Below are 23,092 nucleotides of genomic sequence, written 5' to 3'. Positions count from 1 at the left end.
CAGACGTGTACAGCTCGTAGTGCTGGACTTGCTACACACGTACTGCTCGACAAGTATTTTCTATAAACCGCATCTCTGGACAGAGTATTGTACAGCAGAATGGGTTCTCTCACTCCAATCATCGTCCCTTAACTAAAAACAATAAATTGAGTTTTCATTCACTCTTCTTTCTAACTCCACTTAAACTTTCAGTTTTTTTCTGTTCATACACAAACATTTTTATTCTTTACAATTTTCCTTACATTGCACCGATACAGATGGTAACAACTGGTTAGGCGGGGGAAGAAAGTGACTATGGCTTCAATTAAAATATATTTTGGTTCCACCTATTCACTACAAGAAAACTTAATAATGCAAGGTTACATTATAAGTCAATCACAACCGGCCTAATTACGGTACAGCCTGGTATGAAAATGGGAAAACACAGAAACCCACTTTAGTGCTACCGACAGTGGGATTTGAACCCGCAACCTCTTAAACGTATGCTCATGTACACAAACTGACTACCAAATAAACATGACTAAACTAGGTCATCAAACAGCATATCCATAAGTTTGATATGAGGCATGGCAGTTGAGACTTTGTGGATAGCATTTTAACAAGATGGACATTAGTCAACACGAGCACATTCCACGTGAGACAGTACACGTGGAAATAAACATGAACGTTTCTTTCCACAGGAAGACTGGAGCACATGAAATGTTAAATATCCCATTTCCTTTCAATGACAGGTAAAATCCCTGACAGTCATTTTAACTCAATTGTAATTTAATTTTCTGTTTTGCAAGTAGTGTTACTGTACTTTCCCAGGATCCGAAAAGGAATCCTCCTTCCCTAGGGATTACTGGTGAATGGAAATCTTTCTTAATACTAAAAGAATTAAGGTAAAAATGTATTGCAAAAAGTTGTCAGTTGCCAAATTAATAACTTAATACGTACGGGGGGGGGGATCAAATATAAACAGGATTTTATTTTTTATTTAGATTCATTTATTGAAAAACACAAGGCAATTGCAATTTATTTTCCCACATAGTTTCCTGCTTTGGAAATGCATTTGTCCCAGCATATGGGCAGCTTTTTGATGCCCTCATCATAAAAAGAACAGGATCTTGTCACCAGCCAGTTGCACACGAAGTCTTCCACACTCAAGTAGCAAATATTTAAGATTAAGTATTATATTTAAGTGGTCTACCTATTCAATACATACATAATTTATTACATCTAGTACTTAATATTTAAGTTAATCTTAAAAATTCCACGAAGCTGTTAAAGCTTGTCACATGTAATGTCTTCCACACTCTCATCAACTTCAAATCATTGCCCTCCTAGAGCTTCTTTAAGCGGTTCGAACAAATGGGGACAAGTTTGGGTTGTAAGGAGGTTGATCAGTGTAGTACAGAACTCCAAATGTCTCAACTTCAGATTTTCGGTCAAAAGGCAAGGGACCCATCTGGAACACACTTTACGGAACTGTAGGTCATCTGTGATGATAGCTTGACAGTTCCCATAACTGATTCAGACTTGTTTTGCAATTTCTGACACTCCCGCCTGTCAACCGGCGTCTATAATATCTTTAACCACACGAATATTTTTGTCTGTAATGATGGTCCGAGGACAGCGATCGTGCTGCTGATTTTCCACAAGGCAAACTGTGCAGTCATTCTCTGGAAAATTTCTGCCGCTGTAACTCCTTCACGAGCTAGAAATTTTATAACTATGCGTTGCGCAGTGGAGGGGTGCACCTGTTGCTCTGACATCGTGAGCACCGCTGATGAAATGACGGGAAATATCTAACAGCACGCTCTCCCCAATCCTAACAGTCCCGCCTAAGCATAGAAGAAGCGCAGAGCCAGTCCTACCAACTGTTGGTGTTCAGGAACAAAAATCCCGTTTAATTTGATCGCCCTTCAAAAATAAACAATATTCATGCCTTGTGCACGTCAATATGGCACCATTACCTGTATAATCATATAGCCCTTGATGATCTAATCAGACAGATAATAAACATGAGATCGCAGCTGTCCACACTGACTGCTGCTTGTAGCGTATAAGAAGTTGGTTAAACTCTTTGACGTGTGGCAGAATTTCCCGAAACTTATTATTTAAGTTGAGGGATATCCAGAGAATGAAATAGGATAGTGATTAATGGCGTGGTGATATTAAGGGGACCAAAACAGGAAATGTCAAATTTCTCAATTAATATTAACTGAATCACAAATCTTTACATCATGTAAGTTGTATAATATCCAATCTTTTAAGTTTTCTGCACTTTTACCTTACAAGTAACACAGGTATTTGCAATTATAACATTTTTCAGCAACTTTCAAACATCATTGGGAATATTTTTCCATCCAGAAGATAATTCAGATAACCACTGAAACGAGAAGGAAAATGGGATATAAATATGAGGGCAGATCGGAAAGTAATGCACAATAAAATTTTTCTTCCCTAGTGCTGCAGCTGGAATGTTGAAATTTCACGACGATACAGTTTGAAGTTTCTCCTAGAGAGGGTATTCTGTTTACATATGCAGCTCTAGCAAAAGAAGAGCCTGAAGTACTAAACAAACATGGCGCGCGATGTTACTGTCGTCCACGTATGAAGAACAGTGAAGTGTAGTTCGATATTTGTGGGCCGAAGGGCATACACTGAAAGAAATACACAGGGACTTACATGGCGTGTATGGGGACGAGTGTCTGGACCGAAGCAATGTCTCCAGGTGGTATGCATTCTTCCAAGAGGGCTGTGTGAACCTTAGTGATTCGGTACAGCTTCAACTCCGCAGAATGTCCACGCAATTGAGGCAGCAATTTTGAACCACCGGCGAGTGCACCTGCGAACCTTGTCACACATGTTCAATATCTTCTATGGTGCAGTGTATGACACTGTTCGTCACACACTGAAATTCCGTAAAGTTAGTGCTCTCACTGGTTGCCTAAGTACCTGACAGACAACCACAAGGGCCAGCAAATAATGACAAGCATGGATCACTTAACGCGTTACACCACAGAAGGGCAGGACTTTCTGACAGGAATCATAACTGGTGAGGAGTCGTGGGCATACCACTACACGCCCGAAACCAAGCAGGCCTCTATGGAGTGGAAACATGCTGGTTCCCTACTACGAAAAAAATTTGAAGTGACTCAGTCTGCTAGGAAAGTGCTTGTGACAGTGTTCTGTGACATGCTTGGTGTGTTATTGGTGGACTTTGTTAAACACGGGACCACTATGAATGCTGCAGCCTACATTAAAACTGTGGTTAAGTTCTGGCGTGCCCTTCGTGACAAACGCCACAACATTAATGCTGACGGTGTCAAACTATAATCTACTAGTTCCATAGTCCGTATTGATTGTTCAAGTACAAGTATGAAGGATGAGTTCTCCACCTAATCAATACTTTATAATTACATAGTGTCAATACTATTTACATAAAAAGACAGTACCGGTTTTGATCTGTAAATAGGTCATCTTCAGCTGCTAGAGAACCTACTTAATAGCGACTGTACAGCATAAATACTACCGAAATTAAAATTAAACAAGAATGCCATTAAATAAACATGAATGCCACTATTCTAAAATTACTTAATGTTAAGATATATACATATGGTACAGTTTTGGGGTTAAGAGGCTACTTTCAAAAGTTACATTTACAGAGGTTGGAACTGGATACAGTTCTTAGAGTTTATCAAGAATCACTTACATTCAGGTGTCAAGTTGTCTGTGTTAAATGCCACTATTATGTCCAACGGTTTATGAGATGTTTAAAGTGCATTGTTGTGCTGAAAATATGCGGGGGCATCGCGTTCCTTCGAATAAGAGGTTCAGCAACCAGTTTACGGACACATAGCTTATACTAGCTCTACATCACTGCTGAAAAATATGTTAGTGAATGCACTATTCTAAAAATACTTAACATGTGTAGGCTGATGATGACATGGACATATGTCGAAACCGGTCCCATAACAAATTAAATATGTTGCTACATTGATTCGTGCAACAGTGTTATTGTATTGAATAGGTGGAACATCTTTCTCTTTTTAGCATTGTAACTATTAGTTCAATACGGATCAGTGATGAAGTTTTTAACTTTAAAATATTATTGTGCGTTACTTTCTGATCTGCCCACATATAATACGAGAAAAGAGTCTTGAAGGTAGGTGGATGTAAAAGATGGCTGTCTTGATGTCAGATGCCCTAACAGCACTGAGTCGGAAGAAAACTAAATGTAGTTTTCTATGAAGTTCTAAATGACGAGGAATAATACTACACTTACTGAGCTCTCTCGCTCTGCTAGATGGTGTTACCACTAACTAAAACATCAATCGATTCAACAGCTAGTAACACTCGAGGTAAACAACGCTCAAATACAATAGCAAATATCTGCAGACAGAGAAGTCATAGCTGTCCCAAACTGAAACTTACTTTTACAATATTTCTTTTTGTTAGAACTTTGCATTTGCTCAAGCATGTAAGGCTTTGCTCATAAAATACATTCTTTCTCATATCAATGAATCTAATAAGATGGAAATCTGAAATACCTAGGTCAAACCCACAATCCAGGGTTTAAAAACCAACACTTAATCTCCAAGAGGTTTAGTTAGCCATGGACCCTGTTAGATAAGAGAGGTGGAGGTTTTCGAGCAAATTGTTTCTGCACTCTTCTCCTCACCCAGTGAGATGCTAATATATTAAGAGAACCGTACCTTTGAGGTTTTCGAACAGCTTGTTTCTGCACTCTAGGCCTCACCCAGTCAGATGCTAATATATTGAGAGAACTGTACCTTTGAGGTTTACGAGCAGCTTGTTTCTGCACTCTAGTCCTCACCCAGTTAGATGCTAATATATTAAGAGAACTGTACCTTTGAGGTTTACGAGCAGCTTGTTTCTGCACTCTAGTCCTCACCCAGTGAGATGCTAATATATTAAGAGAACTGTACCTTTGAGGTTTACGAGCAGCTTGTTTCTGCACTCTAGTCCTCACCCAGTGAGATGCTAATATATTAAGAGAACTGTAAGTTACCTTTGAGGTTTACGAGCAGCTTGTTTCTTCACTCTAGTCCTCACCCAGTGAGATGTTAATATATTAAGAGAACTGTACCTTTGAGGTTTTCGAGCAGCTTGTTTCTGCGCTCTAGTCCTCACCCAGTGAGATGCTAATATATTAAGAGAACCGTACCTTTGAGGTTTTCGAGCAGCTTGTTTCTGCGCTCTAGTCCTCACCCAGTGAGATGCTAATATATTAAGAGAACTGTACCCTTGAGTATTCGAGCAGCTTGTTTCTTCACTCTAGTCCTCACCCAGTGAGATGCTAATATATTAAGAGAACTGTACCTTTGAGGTTTTCGAGCAGCTTGTTTTCATACTTTTGAGGTTTACGAGCAGCTTGTTTTGGCATTCTAGGCCTCACCCAGTTAAATGCTAATATATTAAGAGAACTGTACCCTTGAGTATTCGAGCAGCTTGTTTCTTCACTCTAGTCCTCACCCAATGAGATGCTAATATATTAAGAGAACTGTACCTTTGAGGTTTTCGAGCAGCTTGTTTTGGCACGCTAGGCCTCACCCAGTTAAATGCTAATATATTAAGAGAACTGTACCTTTGAGGTTTTCGAGCAGCTTGTTTCTGCACTCTTTTTTTTTTTTTTTCTAGGGGCTTTACGTCGCACCGACACAGATAGGTCTTATGGCGACGATGGGATAGGAAAGGCCTAGGAGTTGGAAGGAAGCGGCCGTGGCCTTAATTAAGGTACAGCCCCAGCATTTGCCTGGTGTGAAAATGGGAAACCACGGAAAACCATTTTCAAGGCTGCCGATAGTGGGATTCGAACCTACTATCTCCCGGATTCAAGCTCACAGCCGCGCGCCTCTACGCGCACGGCCAACTCGCCCGGTTTTCTGCACTCTAGTCCTCGCCCGGTTAGATGCTAATATATTAAGAGAACTGTGCCTTTGAGATTCTCGAGCAGCTTGTTTTCATACTTTTGAGGTTTACGAGCAGCTTGTTTTGGCATTCTAGGCCTCACCCAATTAGATGCTAATATATTATGAGAACCGTACTTTTGAGGTTTTCGAGCAGCTTGTTTCTGCACACTAGTCCTTACCCAGTTAGATACTTAATATATAAGAGAAATGTACCTTAGAGGTTTTTGAGGAGCTTGTTTCCGCACTCTTGTCCTGACCCAGCATTCTCTTGTACAAGTTCTTCTCCATTTTGGTCTCTCTCTTATTCTGGTTTAGAAGTCGAAGTAATTCTTGCTTTATTGTTTTTGATTCCGGCTCCAACTGACTTGCTTGGCGAAGAACAGTGATAGCAACAGGCGTTTCTCCTTTAGCAGCGAGAATCTAGAAACAAACACAGAGCCTTTAATGAGGTAATCATTGTCAAAAGAAATAACTCATGCCTTACTTCACAAACAAGCTAAACAGAGTTCACAGAACTGCAAAAAAGAAAATCATTGGGAAAATGCATAGAAGTATGTTACATTCCATTCTCAGACTGCTAAATTCATGTACAGTAACTTGCAAACGTTTCCTCAGTAGTGAGATGGTGGGTTTGAATCCTACAGTCAGCTGCCCTGAAGATGGTTTTCCATGGTTTCCCATTTTCACATGAGGAAAATGCTGCAGCTGTACCTTAGTGAAGGCCACAGCCATTACTTTCCCATCCTTGCATCAGCAAAAAGCTTCAATGTGTTAGTGTTTGCTTCCCACACTGACGGGCTGAGGCCACACAGAAAGTTTGCTTCCCACACTGACGGGCTGAGGCCACACAGAAAGTTTGCTTCCCACACTGACGGGCTGAGGCCACACAGAAAGTTTGCTTCCCACACTGATGGGCTGACGCCACACAGAAAGTTTGCTTCCCACACTGACGAGCTGAGGCCACACAAAAGTTTGCTTCCCACACTGACGGGCTGAGGCCACACAGAAAGTTTGCTTCCCACACTGACGGGCTGACGCCACACAGAAAGGAGGGCCTGTTCCACGAACAAACTTTGCAACTTTTCAATTCTTGCAAAGTGCAAAGTCTTTCTGTTCCACCATGATCTAGGTTTTACTTTTCTATTTCTTCACAAAGTGAAGAGTCTTTGCTTATGAGTAAAGGCACCTGTTTTTTGGCACAGCACAAAACCGCAAAAGTTTTGCGAAATATTACAAATTTGGCTCGAAATGCAAAATTATTTATTTTTAAGCAAAACTGCAAAATAACTAACAAAATTATGTGGAATTCCTCTTTAATCCAAGAAGCATAATAAAATATGATTTCAAAAGGATGAAGTCTCTCATCTAACAAAGCAAATTCCCATCCTACAAGAACTTTCAACATCAGAATATCTTGTACCATACACAGTTGGTATTTCCTGCAGATGAGACGTGATTACCATTCTATCCCTACAATCAGAATATGGGCATTTTTTGAAGTCAGTAACGGTGATAGGAACAGAACATTTTCAGGAGAATAGTTCTGACTCCCAGTAATATGGAACTCACGGTATGTCTGCCTTTTTCAGACTGGTGTGTAAATTGTGTAGGCGGGCAGGATAAAAATTTGTCCCAATATCCATGCTTTGTTATGTGTGTAACTCTCATGTTTCTTGTACATATGTAAAAATAAAATATGTTTTACTGCATATAAGCTATAAATGATCTTTGGTTTATAATTTATTGCCAAAAAGTGGAAATGAAATCAGCTAAATTTTTGAGGAAATAAGATAAGCAAAAAATATACCAAAAGAACTTGTTAAAAATCACAAAATTGGGCCAAAATTTTCACTACAAACAGGTGCCTCTATGTATGAGTGATCCAATCAAGTTTAATCCATGGACAAACTGCATAATACTCCATGATTTTAATGCTTTATTTTTCACGGCGAACTTGACGATATAATCGTGGTGCCTGTAGTTTCAAAGTTTCAATCATGGGAAAGAAAGACAATTTCTCTCTGACAATCTCTCTCTCTCTCCTCTCTCTCTAGAGAGAGACACACACACTTAAAGCATCCGTTCATTAAAAATTCTGTGCTATATTATGTGGATTATCAGACCAACGTACTATCTTAGGATATATTACATTTACTATCACATCTACAACTTCAGTTACAGTTCTGCAAATAGTTGATTTCGATGTTCCATACATTGCTGCTACACCATGCACCATTTCCTAACCAATGTCAGCATATAAGAATTTGTTCTTTTTCAGAAAGGGATTGACCTTTCTTGTTGCAGGTTTCAATAAATGACCAATCATTTCAAGAATATATCAGCTTGTACTGCGGTAACACGAAAACACTCGCGAAATTCCGTCAAAAGTGAGGTTATGATCTGGGGAAAGAGAAAAAAGGAAGTACAAAGGAGACTGGACATTTGGAATGAAAATCTGAAGGAGTTTGGAATAGCAATTAGTAAAAAGAAAACTGTAGTCCTGCACTATGGCAAAGAGAAAAAGAGAAGCCAAGTGAATATAAACGGAGAACGGTAGAGAACGTAGAAGAGTTTACATATCTGGGTAGAATTATTAATGGAAGTAATGAAATCAACCCTGAAATTAAGAACAGTCTAAGTAAATGTATAACATTTTATCATCAAGTCAGAGAGCTTTTATGGGATGACAAAGTACCCACAAGAACAAAATTAACATTATATAAACAGTATTTCATACTAATTGTAACATACGGACTAGAAATGTTGGTAACTAATAAGAGACAAGATAGTAAGAACTAAGCAGTAGAAATTAAATTTTTAAGAACAACGGTTAAAAAAGACAAGAGATAGAATTCAAAATATTAAAATCAGAGAAGAGCTGAATATAGAACCGTTAGTACAGAACATACAGAAAGCAAGACTGAGATGGTTCGGACGTGTAAAAAGAATGGGAAAGGAACGGGTAGTAACAAGGGAATTGGAAAGAGAAGTTAAGGAAAAGAGACCAGTTGGAAGACCGAGAAGAAGATGGATGGATCAGATTTGGAAGGACATTAGGGAAGCTGGATTGCATGTGGCGGAAGTAATGGAGCAGGAAAAGTGGAAGGACAGAAAGGAGTGGAGGCGGCTTGTTAACCACACCTGGGCAACTGGAGTGGGACATTGATGATGATGATGATGATGATGATGATGATGTTGATGAAAATGAATTCTGTCTTCATACGTTTTCTTGTTGGATTCATCACTGTCCTCACTTGATGAGGACAAAAGCTCTTGTCGTAACTTCTTCACCACTGTCCTCACTTGATAACAAAAGCCCTCGTCGTAACATGTTTATATCACTAAACCAAATTCTACGCCGAGAAACTAGTGTACACACATATTAATTAACAGCTGAAAAGAGAATCATCTCTTTGCAAGATTTCTGAAAACTTTTCACTTCATTTCTTTGCACTTTGCATTTCTGTACCAATGGAGGAACGTAATAGGCTTGAAAAGTGAAAAATTTCCTAACTTTCCACTTTGCAAGATAAATCTGAAAAGTGATATCAAGCAGTAGAGCAGGTTCAACAGATGGCTTGATTCTACACGCTCAATTGCTCAGGACTGCTTGTTATTACTTGCTGCTTCGAAATGCTTTCTGTGTGGCCTTACCCTAACAAGTGCATGATATGTGCACTTCGTAACACACAAGAACTGCCCAAGAAAGTTACCCTAATAGAACTCCTCCCTTTCAATAAGTGTTAGATTTTGAGAGCTCCAGATTTATTGTTCTTTTCTATTTTTTTATTTTACAATTTGCTTCACGACGCACTGACACAGGCAGGTCTTATGGAGACAATGAGATAAGAAAGGGATAGGACTAGGAAGGAAGCGTCCGTGGCCTTCATTAAGGTAATGCACCTGCATTTGCATGGAGTGAAAATGGGAAAACCACGGAAAACCATCTTTACGGCTGCCGACAGTGGGATTCGAACCCACTATCTCCAGGATGCAAGCTCACAGCTGCATGCCCCTAACCACATGGCCAACTCGCTCAAGGAACGTGAGCTTCAGAACCACCCAACTGTTTCTGTGATTGGTTTATAGAATAACTTGAAAACTGTGTACAGTTAAGTGCACAGAATCTTGCTGATATAGAGACTAGTGCCAAGCGGCACTGCCTGGCAGCCTTGTCTTCAGTGGATGCAAGTTGCAGTCTAATGACGTCAAGTTATAAAAATCTGGCAGATTGGAAATCATAACCAATATTCAGTTAATTATAAGCTCAGCGGTTTACTAGAAAATGACAATCAGCGTAAAATGTTTATTTTTGTCCTTTCTGGGATGAAACTACTTAAATATTGTACTATAAAGTTAGATACATCATCTGAAAAGGTTTCATTTCTGTAAATGCTGCAGGAAAATCAAGAAATTTAAAAGAAAAACTAAACTAAAAAGGAAGTAATTTAAGACATTTTCACTGCATGTAGTTATGTTGCAATTATAACTTGCATGTTAAGAAATCATTTGTTTTCAAAGAAATGGTAACAAAATTAACGTAATAAAACATGTCTCACTTCAACCACGTCATGGGACTGCCTGTAGAGGTGATGCACAGCAGGATTTATGTCTCATGATAACCAACACGGTACATATGATGGCCCTACAGGCACCCTGAAAAGGACACCTAACAGGGCTCTAATGCGCAAAGAAATTGTCCTGCGACTGCTATATGAGAAGCACACTAACAAGGTTTCGCTGTAATACTTCTGTGGAACATGGCAAGTTCTCGAAGCATGCATTTGCCATCCCTACTCGAAAACATTAAGCACACTGTTACGCCCAGCAGTATACCAGGAGGTACCAGACCTTACAATTTCAGTGTTCTCTGTTAAATGTTATGCAAAAATTTGAATCTTCTTCTCCAGAACAAAAAAGAAAATGTTGAAAACATCAGAACTTCACATTATTTTGCAAGTATAAATTGATACTGAATCAACCTACGAGGGCTTGAAACAGAATGTACTTGCTTTATGTACAACATAACCACGTTTTGCGAATCTGTCTTTCACGAAAACTAGTATCCCTATATGTAGAACATAATTTCTTACCCTGAAATTCATGCAATTCTTACCTTTCCTTTCCTAAACAGAGCCTTCACATTTTCAGGTTGACAAATAAGAACTTTCTCCACAGATTCTAAGGCTGTGTCAAATGATTTGATTTTCATTTGTGCAGCAGCGAGGTTATTGAACACTTTGAGACGATCTTCAAGAAGACTGCGCTCATCTTCAGCATTTTCCTGAGAAACAGACAAATAAAGATCAATGTAACACGATACATGTGCAATTAGTGAAGTTGATTGTACAGTTCTATAACCCCACAAAGACTGGAACCCCTCCCAGAAAGCCCATACACTCATGAACAAGAATCACTGATCATGATGTTTGTACAGTCATTTACACCGAAGTGGATCAGTGTTCTGAATTATTTTACCAAGTTCTCCTCTTGCAGCACAATACAGTATTCATATTTGGTCTGACAGGATCTGCCTTTGTGGCTCAGCTAAGGGAGTGATTTGTGTACAGCTGAGTGGATTTTAATGATGAAGATAATTGTTATTTAAAGGGGCGTAACAGCTAGGTCATCAGCCCCTAATGTGCGAGCTGCAATGAAATGAAAACTCCAAACTTTATCCACCGATTAGAGTATAAAATGAATGGTGATGAAAAAATGATCATGAAACAAAAACAATAAGATGATCCAATTCACAATGTCAATTACTGGGCAGGCACCTCATAATGGTACAAATCACTGGTAAAGCAGAACCTAAAGCGCTACTAATCACATGTAACGTAGACTGATGGCGTATCTCACATGGTGGTCTTAATCACAGGTAATGTAGACCCATGCTACGTCACACACAATGGCACCAATCACAAGTAACACAAACTTATGGTGTTTCGCACGTAAGGGTACTAATCACAAGCAATGCAGACCCATGGTGTTCCTCACATGGTGGAATTAATCACAGTCCACGTATACTCGTGGTGTTACATAGTGGTACCAATCTTAGGCACTGTAGACCTATGGTGTGCGACATATTATGGTAAAACCCATAGGTAACAAATCCCATGGTGTATTTTTACATAATAGAACTACTCTCCGGTAACGAAAACCCATGGTTTTCTTCACATAGTGGTACTAATCATGGGCACCAGCCAAATGTGGTGTTTCTCACATAGTGTTAGTAATCACAGGCAACGTAGAACCATGGAGCACCAGGCGAGTTGGCCGAGTGGTTAGGGATGCACAGCTGTGACCTTGCATCTGGGAGATAGTGGGTTTGAACCCCACGGTCGCCAGCCCTGAAGATGGTTTCCTGTGGTTTCCCATATTCACACCAGGTCCGTGATTAGTGAAAGTTATCAGGAACTATCTTCATTGGGGTAATCACATAAGTGGGACTGTAAATAAAGGGTACAGATCTCTGCACATGCTTATGAGGGTGTTAGGGGTTGTAGTAAGGATGTAAAGGAGAGGGCATATATAAGCCTCTGATAAAACCCCAACTAGAGTATACTTCCAGTTTATGGGACCCTCATCAAGAACTGGAAGAAATCCAAAGAAAAGCAGTTCGATTTGTTCTGTGTGATTTCCGACAAATGAGTAGCGTTACAAAAACATTGCCAAGTTTCGACTGGGAGGACTTAGGAGAAAGGAAAAGTACTGCTCGACTAAGTGCATACCTGCCAACTTTTAGAAACCAAAGAAAGGAAGATTTTTAATTCTTGGATTTCACCACATATATTCCATCACAGTCTACGTGAAAAAAAGGTCAGGATAAAAGGCATACATATCTACAGTTACCATGCGTATTGACCATTAAATTTAAAATCTTAAAGTAAGAAAACATAAACATGGTAACAGGGTAGTTCCCTTAAACTTCTTTGGCCACTCTATGTATGGCATGTGCAAGACATGTTACATGCACCATTTTTATGATACAGATATTGAAGACTTTTTTATGCTTTTATGACACTTACAATCATGCGAATAATATTATTTATATCATAGAAAGAAAGAGAGATCCACCTGATCAATACCTATTTATTAAGAGTTTTTTCTTAAAAACAGAACCGGTTTCAACTTCTCACAAAGTCATCTTCAGCTGTCATACATTTACATTAGACTACACATTCTCAATAGTAATACCTTGCCAAATTTAAAACAATTTTGTATTGAATGACATTAAGTAGTCATGTATACGAGTGGTTATCCTGTTCGTATATTTTAAGTTTGTTTGAAGACTAATATTAAAATGATAACTATATGAAACACATTAAAAATTTACAATACATGGTAAAACACATTGCTATGTACATTTGTACTATCACCTTTCAATTTTTACAAATAAAACAAGTTCTTGGATCAATTTGTCAGGTATAAAAAGGTAAATATGCTTGTATACAGCTGTATAAGCTCTTATAGTGTTGTGTGCAATTAATGTGTTTTACATGGTTTATATTTAATATGTCAATCAACACAGTTTTTAAGTTACCTATTTTACTATTATTATGAACGTAATACGTTTCATTATGTATATGTCAATCTAACTTCCGACACATGTTTCTTCACTTGACAAGGTATAAAGCCTAGTAAAACACAACACTATAAGAGCTTACACAGCTGTATTCAAGCTATTACTCATTCTTCAAAATACAGCATTTCGTGAGAAACGTCTTATCCAACATTGCGTAACAAAATCATATATTTAAGAAGATAATCCTCTACTTGCGGAAACTTGCTACTTTTTGGTCCGCGAAATGCTTTACGAGACTTGTTGGCCGCTGTTACCGCGGTAGCGCACGTCTCACTTGCTGCCCGCTGCTCTATTCCCGTATGTTTCGGCGTAACTGATCACCGCGAGTTTGTATGATGCAGTATTACTCCAATACTGTGGAACGACAAACAATTTTGTGATCACAGAATGTCCCGTACCCGAAACACTCGTGAAACGAATGCAGTGGGATTTCCTGACAGCTAATAACAGAACGTTGCCCTATGTTTGGAATGCCCGCTTTTGCAATAGGAAGCCTGCTAATTGAGTAGTTGACATCTCTGTTTCGAAACGCAACCAGAGCTGAGCGATGGCTATTCGAAGTTGTGAGTGCATCAAATATGTGAACATTTCTTTTTCTCCACTTTGGACCCAAAAATATTGAGATGCGTAAATTATGCAAGGGTGTTAATTACGCGAGAAGGTACGGTAGTTTCCTTTATCAGACGGTAAAATGAACGGAAATTTATAGGTATCTCTGAACACTTGGAGATAACGTTTGTAATAACGAGAAAAGAAAATGCCAGAAACTGTCAGTGACACAACCCCCTTAAAAACATTCAACTCATTAAAATTATGCACTTATAAATACGCGAAACTACCACATACAAAACAATTCATTATGTCCCATACATTATTAATGTATGACTTTGACAGAGAGGGAAAACATAGAAATGCAAGAAAAAAACACGTGGCCTACAACTCCAACGAAACTACACACAGAAACAATGTTAACAGCACGCAAACAACACAATAACAAACTCATTCTTTCGTCCCGATTAACTGAGTCGTTAGCGCGCGCTACCCTCTTGCTTGCAGGACGATCGCTGCCCCGAATCCCCAGCTGTGGTGAGCGGGAAACACAATACATGAAGGCGACGGATGAAACACTCATGAAATAAAGTATCAAATAAATACGCTTGAAAATGAGGTTCGTAAATTACACAAGCACATAAGAATTTATCCTTTATCGTAGGGGAAGAGTATTGGCCGTAATAGAGGTTATTTTAGTAAAAAATCGGAAGAAGTAAAAATAAATTGGAAAACTGGAAGACGAGTTAAAAACCAGAAAGTTTCCGGGTAAATTGGAAGGGTTGGCAGGTATGTAAATGGTATGTTTCCAAGCTGTCAGTGGAAAGATAGCGTGGAATGATATTAGTAGACAAACAGGTTTCAGTGGTAGTGTCTTTAAAAATGTAAAAAAGATCACAATATGAACATAAAGTTGGAATTCAAGAGGACAAATTAGGGCAAATATTCATTTATAGGAAGGGGAGTTAGAGACTGGAATAACGTACCTAGGGAGATGTTCAATAAATTTCCAGTTTATTTGAAGTCATTTAAGAAAAGGGTAGGAAAACAACAGATAGGGATTCTGCCACCTGGGCGACTGCCCTGAATGCAGATCAGTAGTGGTGAATTGATTTGATCGTGTGTATTCCACCGCGGCGGCGGGGGGGGGGGCATTCGGCTGCACGGACTAATGTCCATGTGCCGTAACGCTGTGCTGGAATGTGTGAATGTGTCTGTTTCCCTGTGTTCAGAATGGGCCTGCACTACCTATTAGTAGTACCACTTTCTGAGAAACTCCATGTTTTTTTACAACTTATTTTACGTCGCACAGATAGGTCTTATGGCGACGATGGGACAGGAAAGGCCTAGGAGTTGGAAGGAAACGGCCGTGGCCTTAATTAAGGTACAGCCCCAGCATTTGCCTGGTGTGAAAATGGGAAACCACGGAAAACCATTTTCAGGACTGCCGATAGTGGGGTTCGAACCTACTATCTCCCGAATACTGGATACTGGCCGCAGTTAAACGACTGTAGCTATCGAGCTCGGTTGCAAACACAGGCAACACCCAGACCCGTGGTCTTCCTCACATAAGGGTACTAATCACAAGTAGTCTCATGGCACAACCTGCCCCAGGATTAACTCTTCCTGAGTTCAGTATCTCCATCTCCATCTTAGACACAACACTGGAACAGGTTGATCCCTTTTCATATCTTGGAAGCATCTGGTCTAAACACTGTACCTGTGAACAAAACGATAAAAGAATTGGGGCTGCTCATGCTTAGAGAACTGTATCAAGTTCGACCAAGACTATAATGCAATTAATTTTCTCGATATCACCATCACAAGAACTTCAAACAAATTTGACTTTCAAATCTATAGGAAATCCCCTTTTACTCTCACAACCATAAAACAAAATTCTCTACTCCCACAGTTACATTATTTTACAGTTTAGTGTACAGAGCACTAAAAATTCCTCTTTTGGCCGCTAAACTAAAGAAGGAAATAAATACCATAAAAGAAATCCCTCAATCATAAATAAAATAAATACGAAGGCCATCCGGAGAGTGGTACCCGTTTGCAGAATAAAGACACAGGAGTAAATACAGTGGAACCTCGATTATCCGTTCCCGGAAACTACGTTTTCCTGGAACGTGCGTTCAAATTACGTCGTCCCGCGAGCATTGTAATTAAATTACGTTGTAAACATCCCGCATTATCTGTTCCTCGAAGAAACGATTTCCCAGATCAACCGTCCAGAAATTCTAGTCCCATCAACGGTAAATCCTTGATCATTCATTTTTTAATAAACTGTATCTCATGAAAGAACGGCTATGGCATACCTATGTATCTTGCGATAATTAGAGCAAGTACTGTACCGGGTACTGGAAAAGCGATCGGCAGTGAACTTGCATAAGGGACCATCTTTGCATCGCATTCGGGTGGTATTGTTCAGAGAATCTCGGAAAATCATAAAGCAGAGAGTGGCCACAACAATTGTAAGGAGATACGGCGCATTTCGACAGCTCTGTTTGAAGACGGAACAAGTTTCGTCAAATGTTTGCACTTATAAAACGTCCACATTATTCCAGGGTTATATTTTTACATTTTTTCGATCGTACTGCCGAACAGGTTTTTGACACTTTCCCCAGGACACTGTAGAGTAACTGGGCTTTCAGGCAGGAATCGAAACTGCTCCTTTTTAACACAAATTTAGTAGGGCCTATTTATTTTAATATTATCGTACACGATTATGTTAGCAAGACCAGAACAGATGTTGCGCCTTACATTAAAAAAGAAAGCCATGGGAGGTCTTGGGATTGCGTATTACTGTTTAGGTCCTAATGTAAGACTGGGAATTTTACGTTTTCGTGTTAAAAAACCAAAATTGCAGTCGTTTTATTTGCGCACGTTACATTTAAATGGTTTTTATCACTTTCAACTCGTACGGTACCATTACTGACGTGCAGCAAGCGCGCTTTCCAGATGGCTACAAGGTCACGAATAACCGAAATTTCTGAAGTTTTGATGATATTTCTTTTATCTTTCCAATTTGATTGGATTAGTGATGGGCATAATTGAATATAATGCAGTTGAGAACTTTTGAGAATCGATACTTACATTCGAAAGCATGTTTTTTAGTTCAACATAACCTTTAAAAGTCGATGCAGGCCTAATTTACGCGGTACAAGATTTCCAGAAATTGCCTACAAACAGTATTCCGGAGACCAAATTGCAATGAAAGATTAAGAAAAGAAGGGATTTCACCATCATGTTGGGCGCTTTTGTATCTAATGTGCTTTATTTTATTAGATGAGAGAATTAAAAACTACTTGTGGTCGATTGTCGTTTGGCTTGGCGTTATTAGATTTTTCGAAGAGTTTGGCTAATCAAAGTTGCTGAACTAAAAAAAGTTTTTGCGGGAAACTGACAAAGATTCCCCTGTAAAATTTAATATAAAGATTCGAGACTTTGAACTCGCTTACCGGTAATTAATGCGGTTTCGCGATCTAACATACCTGCCTCTCATCCAGAGGGCCCGGGTTCAAATCCGATCAGGTCAGGTAGTTTTACCTGGATATAAGTCTGGTTCCATGTCTACTCAGCCTATGTGATTACCTTTAATTGAAGAGCTATCTAATGGTGAGATGGCGACCCCGATCTAGAGAGCCAGGAATGTCGGCTGAGAGGAATCGTCACAATGACCATGCGTCACCTCGTAACCTGCAGGCCTTTGGGCTGAGTAGCGATCGCTTGGCAGGCAAAGTCCCATTGGGGCTGTAGTTTGGTTTCGTTTTGGGGTTTTTGTAAGATTATAATTATACATATTTCATTTTTGTGATGTTTAGCCAAATTGTTGATGGTTTTCATTCATTCCCGGATTTTCAGTTTTTCCGTGTTGTATGTTTTATTTTTATGGTTCCTCGAAAAACGGAGAATCGAGGGTCCACTGTATTAACAAATGTACACACTTTTATTGGAAAGAGCATACTTTACACTACTTCTCCACATAATCTCCAAGCAAATTTAAGCATTTGTCATAATGTGGGATGAGTTTTTGTATTCCAGCGTCATAGTCCTCCGCCGCCAGCGTATTGAGGTACAGAGTCACAGCTTGTTTAAGTTCTTCATCGCTGTCAAATCTTTTTCCCGCCAGAAAGTCTTTAAGCTTCGTAAAGAGATGAAAATCCGAAGGGGCCAAGTCCGGGTTATATGGGGGATGGTCGAAGGTTTCCCACTTGAATTGCTGCAAAAGTTGTTGTGTTATCGCAGCTGCAAGAGGCCTGGCATTGTCATGAAGGAGAATGACGCCTGCAGACAATAGACCTCGCCGTCGATTTTGTATTGCCCGCCGTAATTTTTTTAATATTTCACAATACGCATTAGCATTAATTGTGTCTCCACGGGCCATAAAATCAATGAGCAGTACACCTCGGCGATCCCAGCAAAACGGTTGCCATGAGTTTCCTGGTGGACAGAATTGTCTTGAATTTTTTTGGTTTGGTTGGTGAATGAGCATGATGCCACTCCATTGACTGTCGTTTACTCTCAGATGATGCATAACAAACCCATGTTTCGTCCCCAGTAATGACGCGAGTCAGGAAAGAGTCTCCTTCATCGGAATAACGTCCCAGAAACGTGAGCGCTGCAGCCATACGCTTGGTTTTGTGCTCCTCTGTAAGCATGCGAGGGACCCACCTTGCACAGATTTTTTAATAATGCAGATGGTCTTTGACAATTTCATGAACAATTGTTCGAGACACATTAGGAAAATGTTCACAGAGTTCATCAGTTGTGACGCACCGATCGTTCCTCACGCATTCGTCTACTGCGCTCAGCAGTTGCTCTGTAATGACAGATGGTCTCCCTGAATGCTCCTCGTCGTGTGTATTCCCCCTCTCCAGGTTGAAGTTGCGACACCAGTGCCGAACAGATGACTCGTCCATCACATTGTCTCCATACACCTCCGTTAATTGGCGATGAATATCACAAGGTCGAACGTTTCGTGCATTAAGAAATTTAATCACGGCCCTCACTTCACAACTGACGGGGTTCTCAATTTGTTTAAACATTTTAAACGATCACAGACACAACACAGGCAATGCTAGCGTCATGCAACCTCGCACAGAGCAGGCAGACAAGCCACTGACGCGGTCTGACCTTGACCAGCGGCTACCCGCGTCATCAGCGCTTCATGCGGCGCTAACGGGTACTACTTTCCGGATGGCCCTCGTAAAATAATCAACAAAGTTAAATTAAAACTAGCCACAAACCTCTCCCCAATAGAAACAAGCAAGTCAAAATATGCAACCTTTACTACACCAATCCGATCATACATCAAATTGCCAATCCTTTACAAAAGCATAAAATTAAAATGGCCTTTAAGATTCAAAACTCAAATCAAAAGTTGTTTTTCAACCACAACACAATAAATTCCGACGACAACAAATATTCCGGTTCCGGCACTTGCAGACTAAAATGTGCCGAGTGCAATTTTTCTTATATCGGTCATATCGGAAGAAGTTTCACAACCAGATATGCCGAGCATTTTAATGCCCAGAAACATAATATTCAGCAATGAGTAATCATATGGAAGACACAGGACACAGTTTTATCACAATCGAACAAGATCTCCAAATTTTAAAAAGAACCGAAAAAGACAAATTTATGACCGAGTTCGAGAATTTGTACATTTTCTTGGACCAGAAATACAACATAAATAAAAACCTAAATGATCCAATTGATAATAAAAGCCCTCCCTTGCATCAGTGACGTACAAGATACTCTCCAAAGTATTACTCGGAAGAGTAGAGGCTCAACTAGACTCCTGCATCGGAGAGTACCAGGCTGGGTTTTGCAAATCAAGGTCATGCGCCAAACAAATCCTGAACCTCAAATCCATCATCACTTACAAAAACTTAAGCGCCTCACCCTACGTGGCAACATTTGTTGACTTTCAGAAGGCCTACGATTCAGTAGACAGAGAGTCACTCTTCCAGGCATTTGCTTACCTGGGACTAGATAAGAAAATTTTGGATCTAGTGAAAGCAACTCTTACTAACACTACAGCCAGAATCAATTTCAGAGGGAAACTGTCCCAGAGCTTTGAGATCAAAACAAGTGTTAGACAACTCTTTAACTGCCTACTTGAAAAAGCCATTCGTGAGTGGACGAAAATGCTAAAGGATGGCTATGGATTGAGAATAGGCTACAAGAAAGACAAGTTAACAGTCAACTGTTTAGCTTTCACAGACGACCTTACACTCCTGGCATCCAGTGTGGAGGAAGCTATTCATCAACTATCCTCTCTCGACCACACAACAGCTCAAGTAAGTTTGAAGATCGCCATCAACAAAACTCAGTTTATCACCACCATCAGAGATGCACCCAAATCAATACCACTGGGGGGACAAAACAGTACAAAGGACTAACTCCTTCAAATATCCAGGAGAATGGATAATCCCAAACATGAATGAAGATCACGCCATGAACAGCAGATGCATCAAATTGGAAAGCACCTACCACCTATGTAAGAGTATGTACAAATCCAAATCCCTCTCCCTTAACCTCAAAATCAAGCAATAAACTACTGTAGTGAGACCGTCAGTACTATATGCCTCAGAATGCCTAAACATGGTAAGAAAAGGGCAAGTTAAGAAACTGGAGCTGAAGGAAAGGAAGATCCTGAGAAAAATCATGGGCCCTATTAAAGAAGAAGGCAAGTACAGTATCAGGCACAACAACGAACTGTATCAACAAGTGGAGAGCATTACAACATCTATGAGGAAGAGAAGACTGAACTTCTATGGTCATGTCATGAGACTGGACAATCAGAGACTCACCTCCAGAATCTTCCACACCATCTCTAGAGGGAAAGAGACTAATGCCAAGTGGGCAAGACTTTCAGAAAAGACCTTCAAGAACTGAACATTGCTCTCAGTGAAATCTATGACAGGAATAGGTACAGAACGTTGATCAGAACATCAAACTCTCTCCAGCCACTAACAGAAAAAACAGTACATCTGGGAGGAGGTGTGAAATGAACTAAGGAGTGAAAAGACATTCACAGTGTAAGAATGAAGGAGTACTGGTCAAAGAAGAAAGCTGCTAGAGATAAGAACCACATGGTCCATAGCAGGCCCAAATGGAACAACAACAAAAAAAAAAAAAAAAAATCCCTCTACTTCTTCTTCTTTTATGACCACATACGATTACTTTAGTCAGCCCGTCGTTCAGGGCTCTTTGAAGGGATTGTTCAGACTTTGCGGTCCTCCCAGTATTTCTTCAGACGCTCCGATCTTCGTGCCCTTTCCTCAGTTGAAAATATGCGTGTTGTTGGTTTGTTTTGTGTAAGGGTAAGGCGTAGGTTTGTATTCTTGAGTTTTGTATTCAATTTTATCTTATTTGTGGAGTCTTCTGTTGTAAGGCCTATTTCCTTCAGATCCTCTCTTACTTCTCTGATCCATTTACATCCTGTTGTGGTATTTTTTGAGATAAGATTGTGTTGTACTAGTTGTTTCAGAAGTCTCGAATTCAGAATATAAGACCAAATAATAATCTTGTTTAATAAGTTAAACCTTCAAGAACAAAAATTTTTTGAAGTATTGAAGACAAAACCAATACGCACTCGCACTAAGCCGATAAACATATTGCACCCGCTCACCTCCTGAGTCCCAGACTAGCCTTAATCTCAGGGGTGATCAGTTCGTAAAAGATATTAAAATTTTTAATCAATAACAAAAACATATATAGGTGCACCAAATGAACACAGGGATGAATGGGGCATGCAAATTAAGGCAAAAGGGGGTGGCTCATTCATAGATACAAATTATAGACTTCACAATAGGACTGGGAAGTGACAACTTAAATTCCATGGGCCTACTGGACTAACTATAATAAAAAAATATGAAAACTGTTTCCTATTGAAATTGCAATAAGGAGCAATTTATTTACTTAAATCGCACACAGCAAGTGATTACAATTATTACACTTAGAAATTTCCATCCTGAAAAAGAATACATAGTTACATTTGAATTCACCTCACTACTCTGGTAGTGTGAAATATTTGGTGAATTCGCCCCATGGGTTACCGGGGATCGAATCCACATCCGTATAAGTGGACGTTTCACCACTAGAGATCTTTTTTCGGAGACGTGGGCATGAGAGTAACTATTTACTGTCATCTCCACGTTCCGTTGGACATGAGTCACTTCCGGTATGTACATTCTAGTGGGCCGGATCCCCACCGTGGAAATGTTATCGTATCTAAAATGGGAATTTATTGTATGGACAAACTCTAGCCTATATTTCCAGATTCACGAACATGCCAGGTGTAGCTTGTTAACTCAAAGCTTATCTCAATATTTACTTTTGTCAATACGACAAGACGTACGGAAAGGTTCATTACTAATGCTCGCACAATGAAGACCTGTGCCGACCGTGGGTTATTTCGCACCTACCGCCAACAATCTCCCACGTGGAAAACCAACATCTGGTTCCGACCAATTCGACACATGACGACATCCCTATCATATCTTCCTATGATTATTAAATCATTACCATTATCATTCTTTATCTGATCATTATCATATTCTGTGATTACCATCAATTATTTTATTATTATCATTAATTTCAATTATCATCCTATATTTGATTATTATCATTTATCATCCGGGATGATTTTATGCTATCTTTTGCCGACGTTTCAAATGAAGGGTCGTTTTTCTTCGTAATTAATCCGCACAAATCAATGATCAGTTTCATAATAAATTATTATTATTTTTTTTTGCTAGGGGCTTTACGTCGCACCGACACAGATAGGTCTTATGGCGACGATGGGATAGGAAAGGTCTAGGAGTTGGAAGGAAGCGGCCGTGGCCTTAATTAAGGTACAGCCCCAGCATTTGCCTGGTGTGAAAATGGGAAACCACGGAAAACCATCTTCAGGGCTGCCGATAGTGGGATTCGAACCTACTATCTCCCGGATGCAAGCTCACAGCCGCGCGCCTCTACGCGCACGGCCAACTCGCCCGGTAATTATTATTATTATTATTATTAT

General features: G+C 39.7%; 1 protein-coding gene across 1 annotated transcript in view; it reads right to left on the bottom strand.

Moving 5' to 3' along the window:
- zda (peptidyl-prolyl cis-trans isomerase zonda) overlaps positions 1-23,092 on the bottom strand; it is a 184,417-nt gene that overhangs the window by 19,018 nt on the left and 142,307 nt on the right. Inside the window, exons 6-7 of the mRNA XM_067145935.2 lie at positions 11,038-11,205; positions 6,135-6,341 (exon numbers count right to left, since the gene is read on the bottom strand). Of these exons, the coding sequence (XP_067002036.2) occupies positions 6,135-6,341; positions 11,038-11,205 (375 nt within the window). The remainder of the gene's footprint in view (positions 1-6,134; positions 6,342-11,037; positions 11,206-23,092) is intronic.

The sequence above is a fragment of the Anabrus simplex genome, chromosome 4, assembly GCF_040414725.1.
Source record: "Anabrus simplex isolate iqAnaSimp1 chromosome 4, ASM4041472v1, whole genome shotgun sequence".
Taxonomy (NCBI): Eukaryota; Metazoa; Arthropoda; class Insecta; order Orthoptera; family Tettigoniidae; genus Anabrus; species Anabrus simplex.
This window is presented reverse-complemented; position numbering and strand designations above follow the sequence as displayed.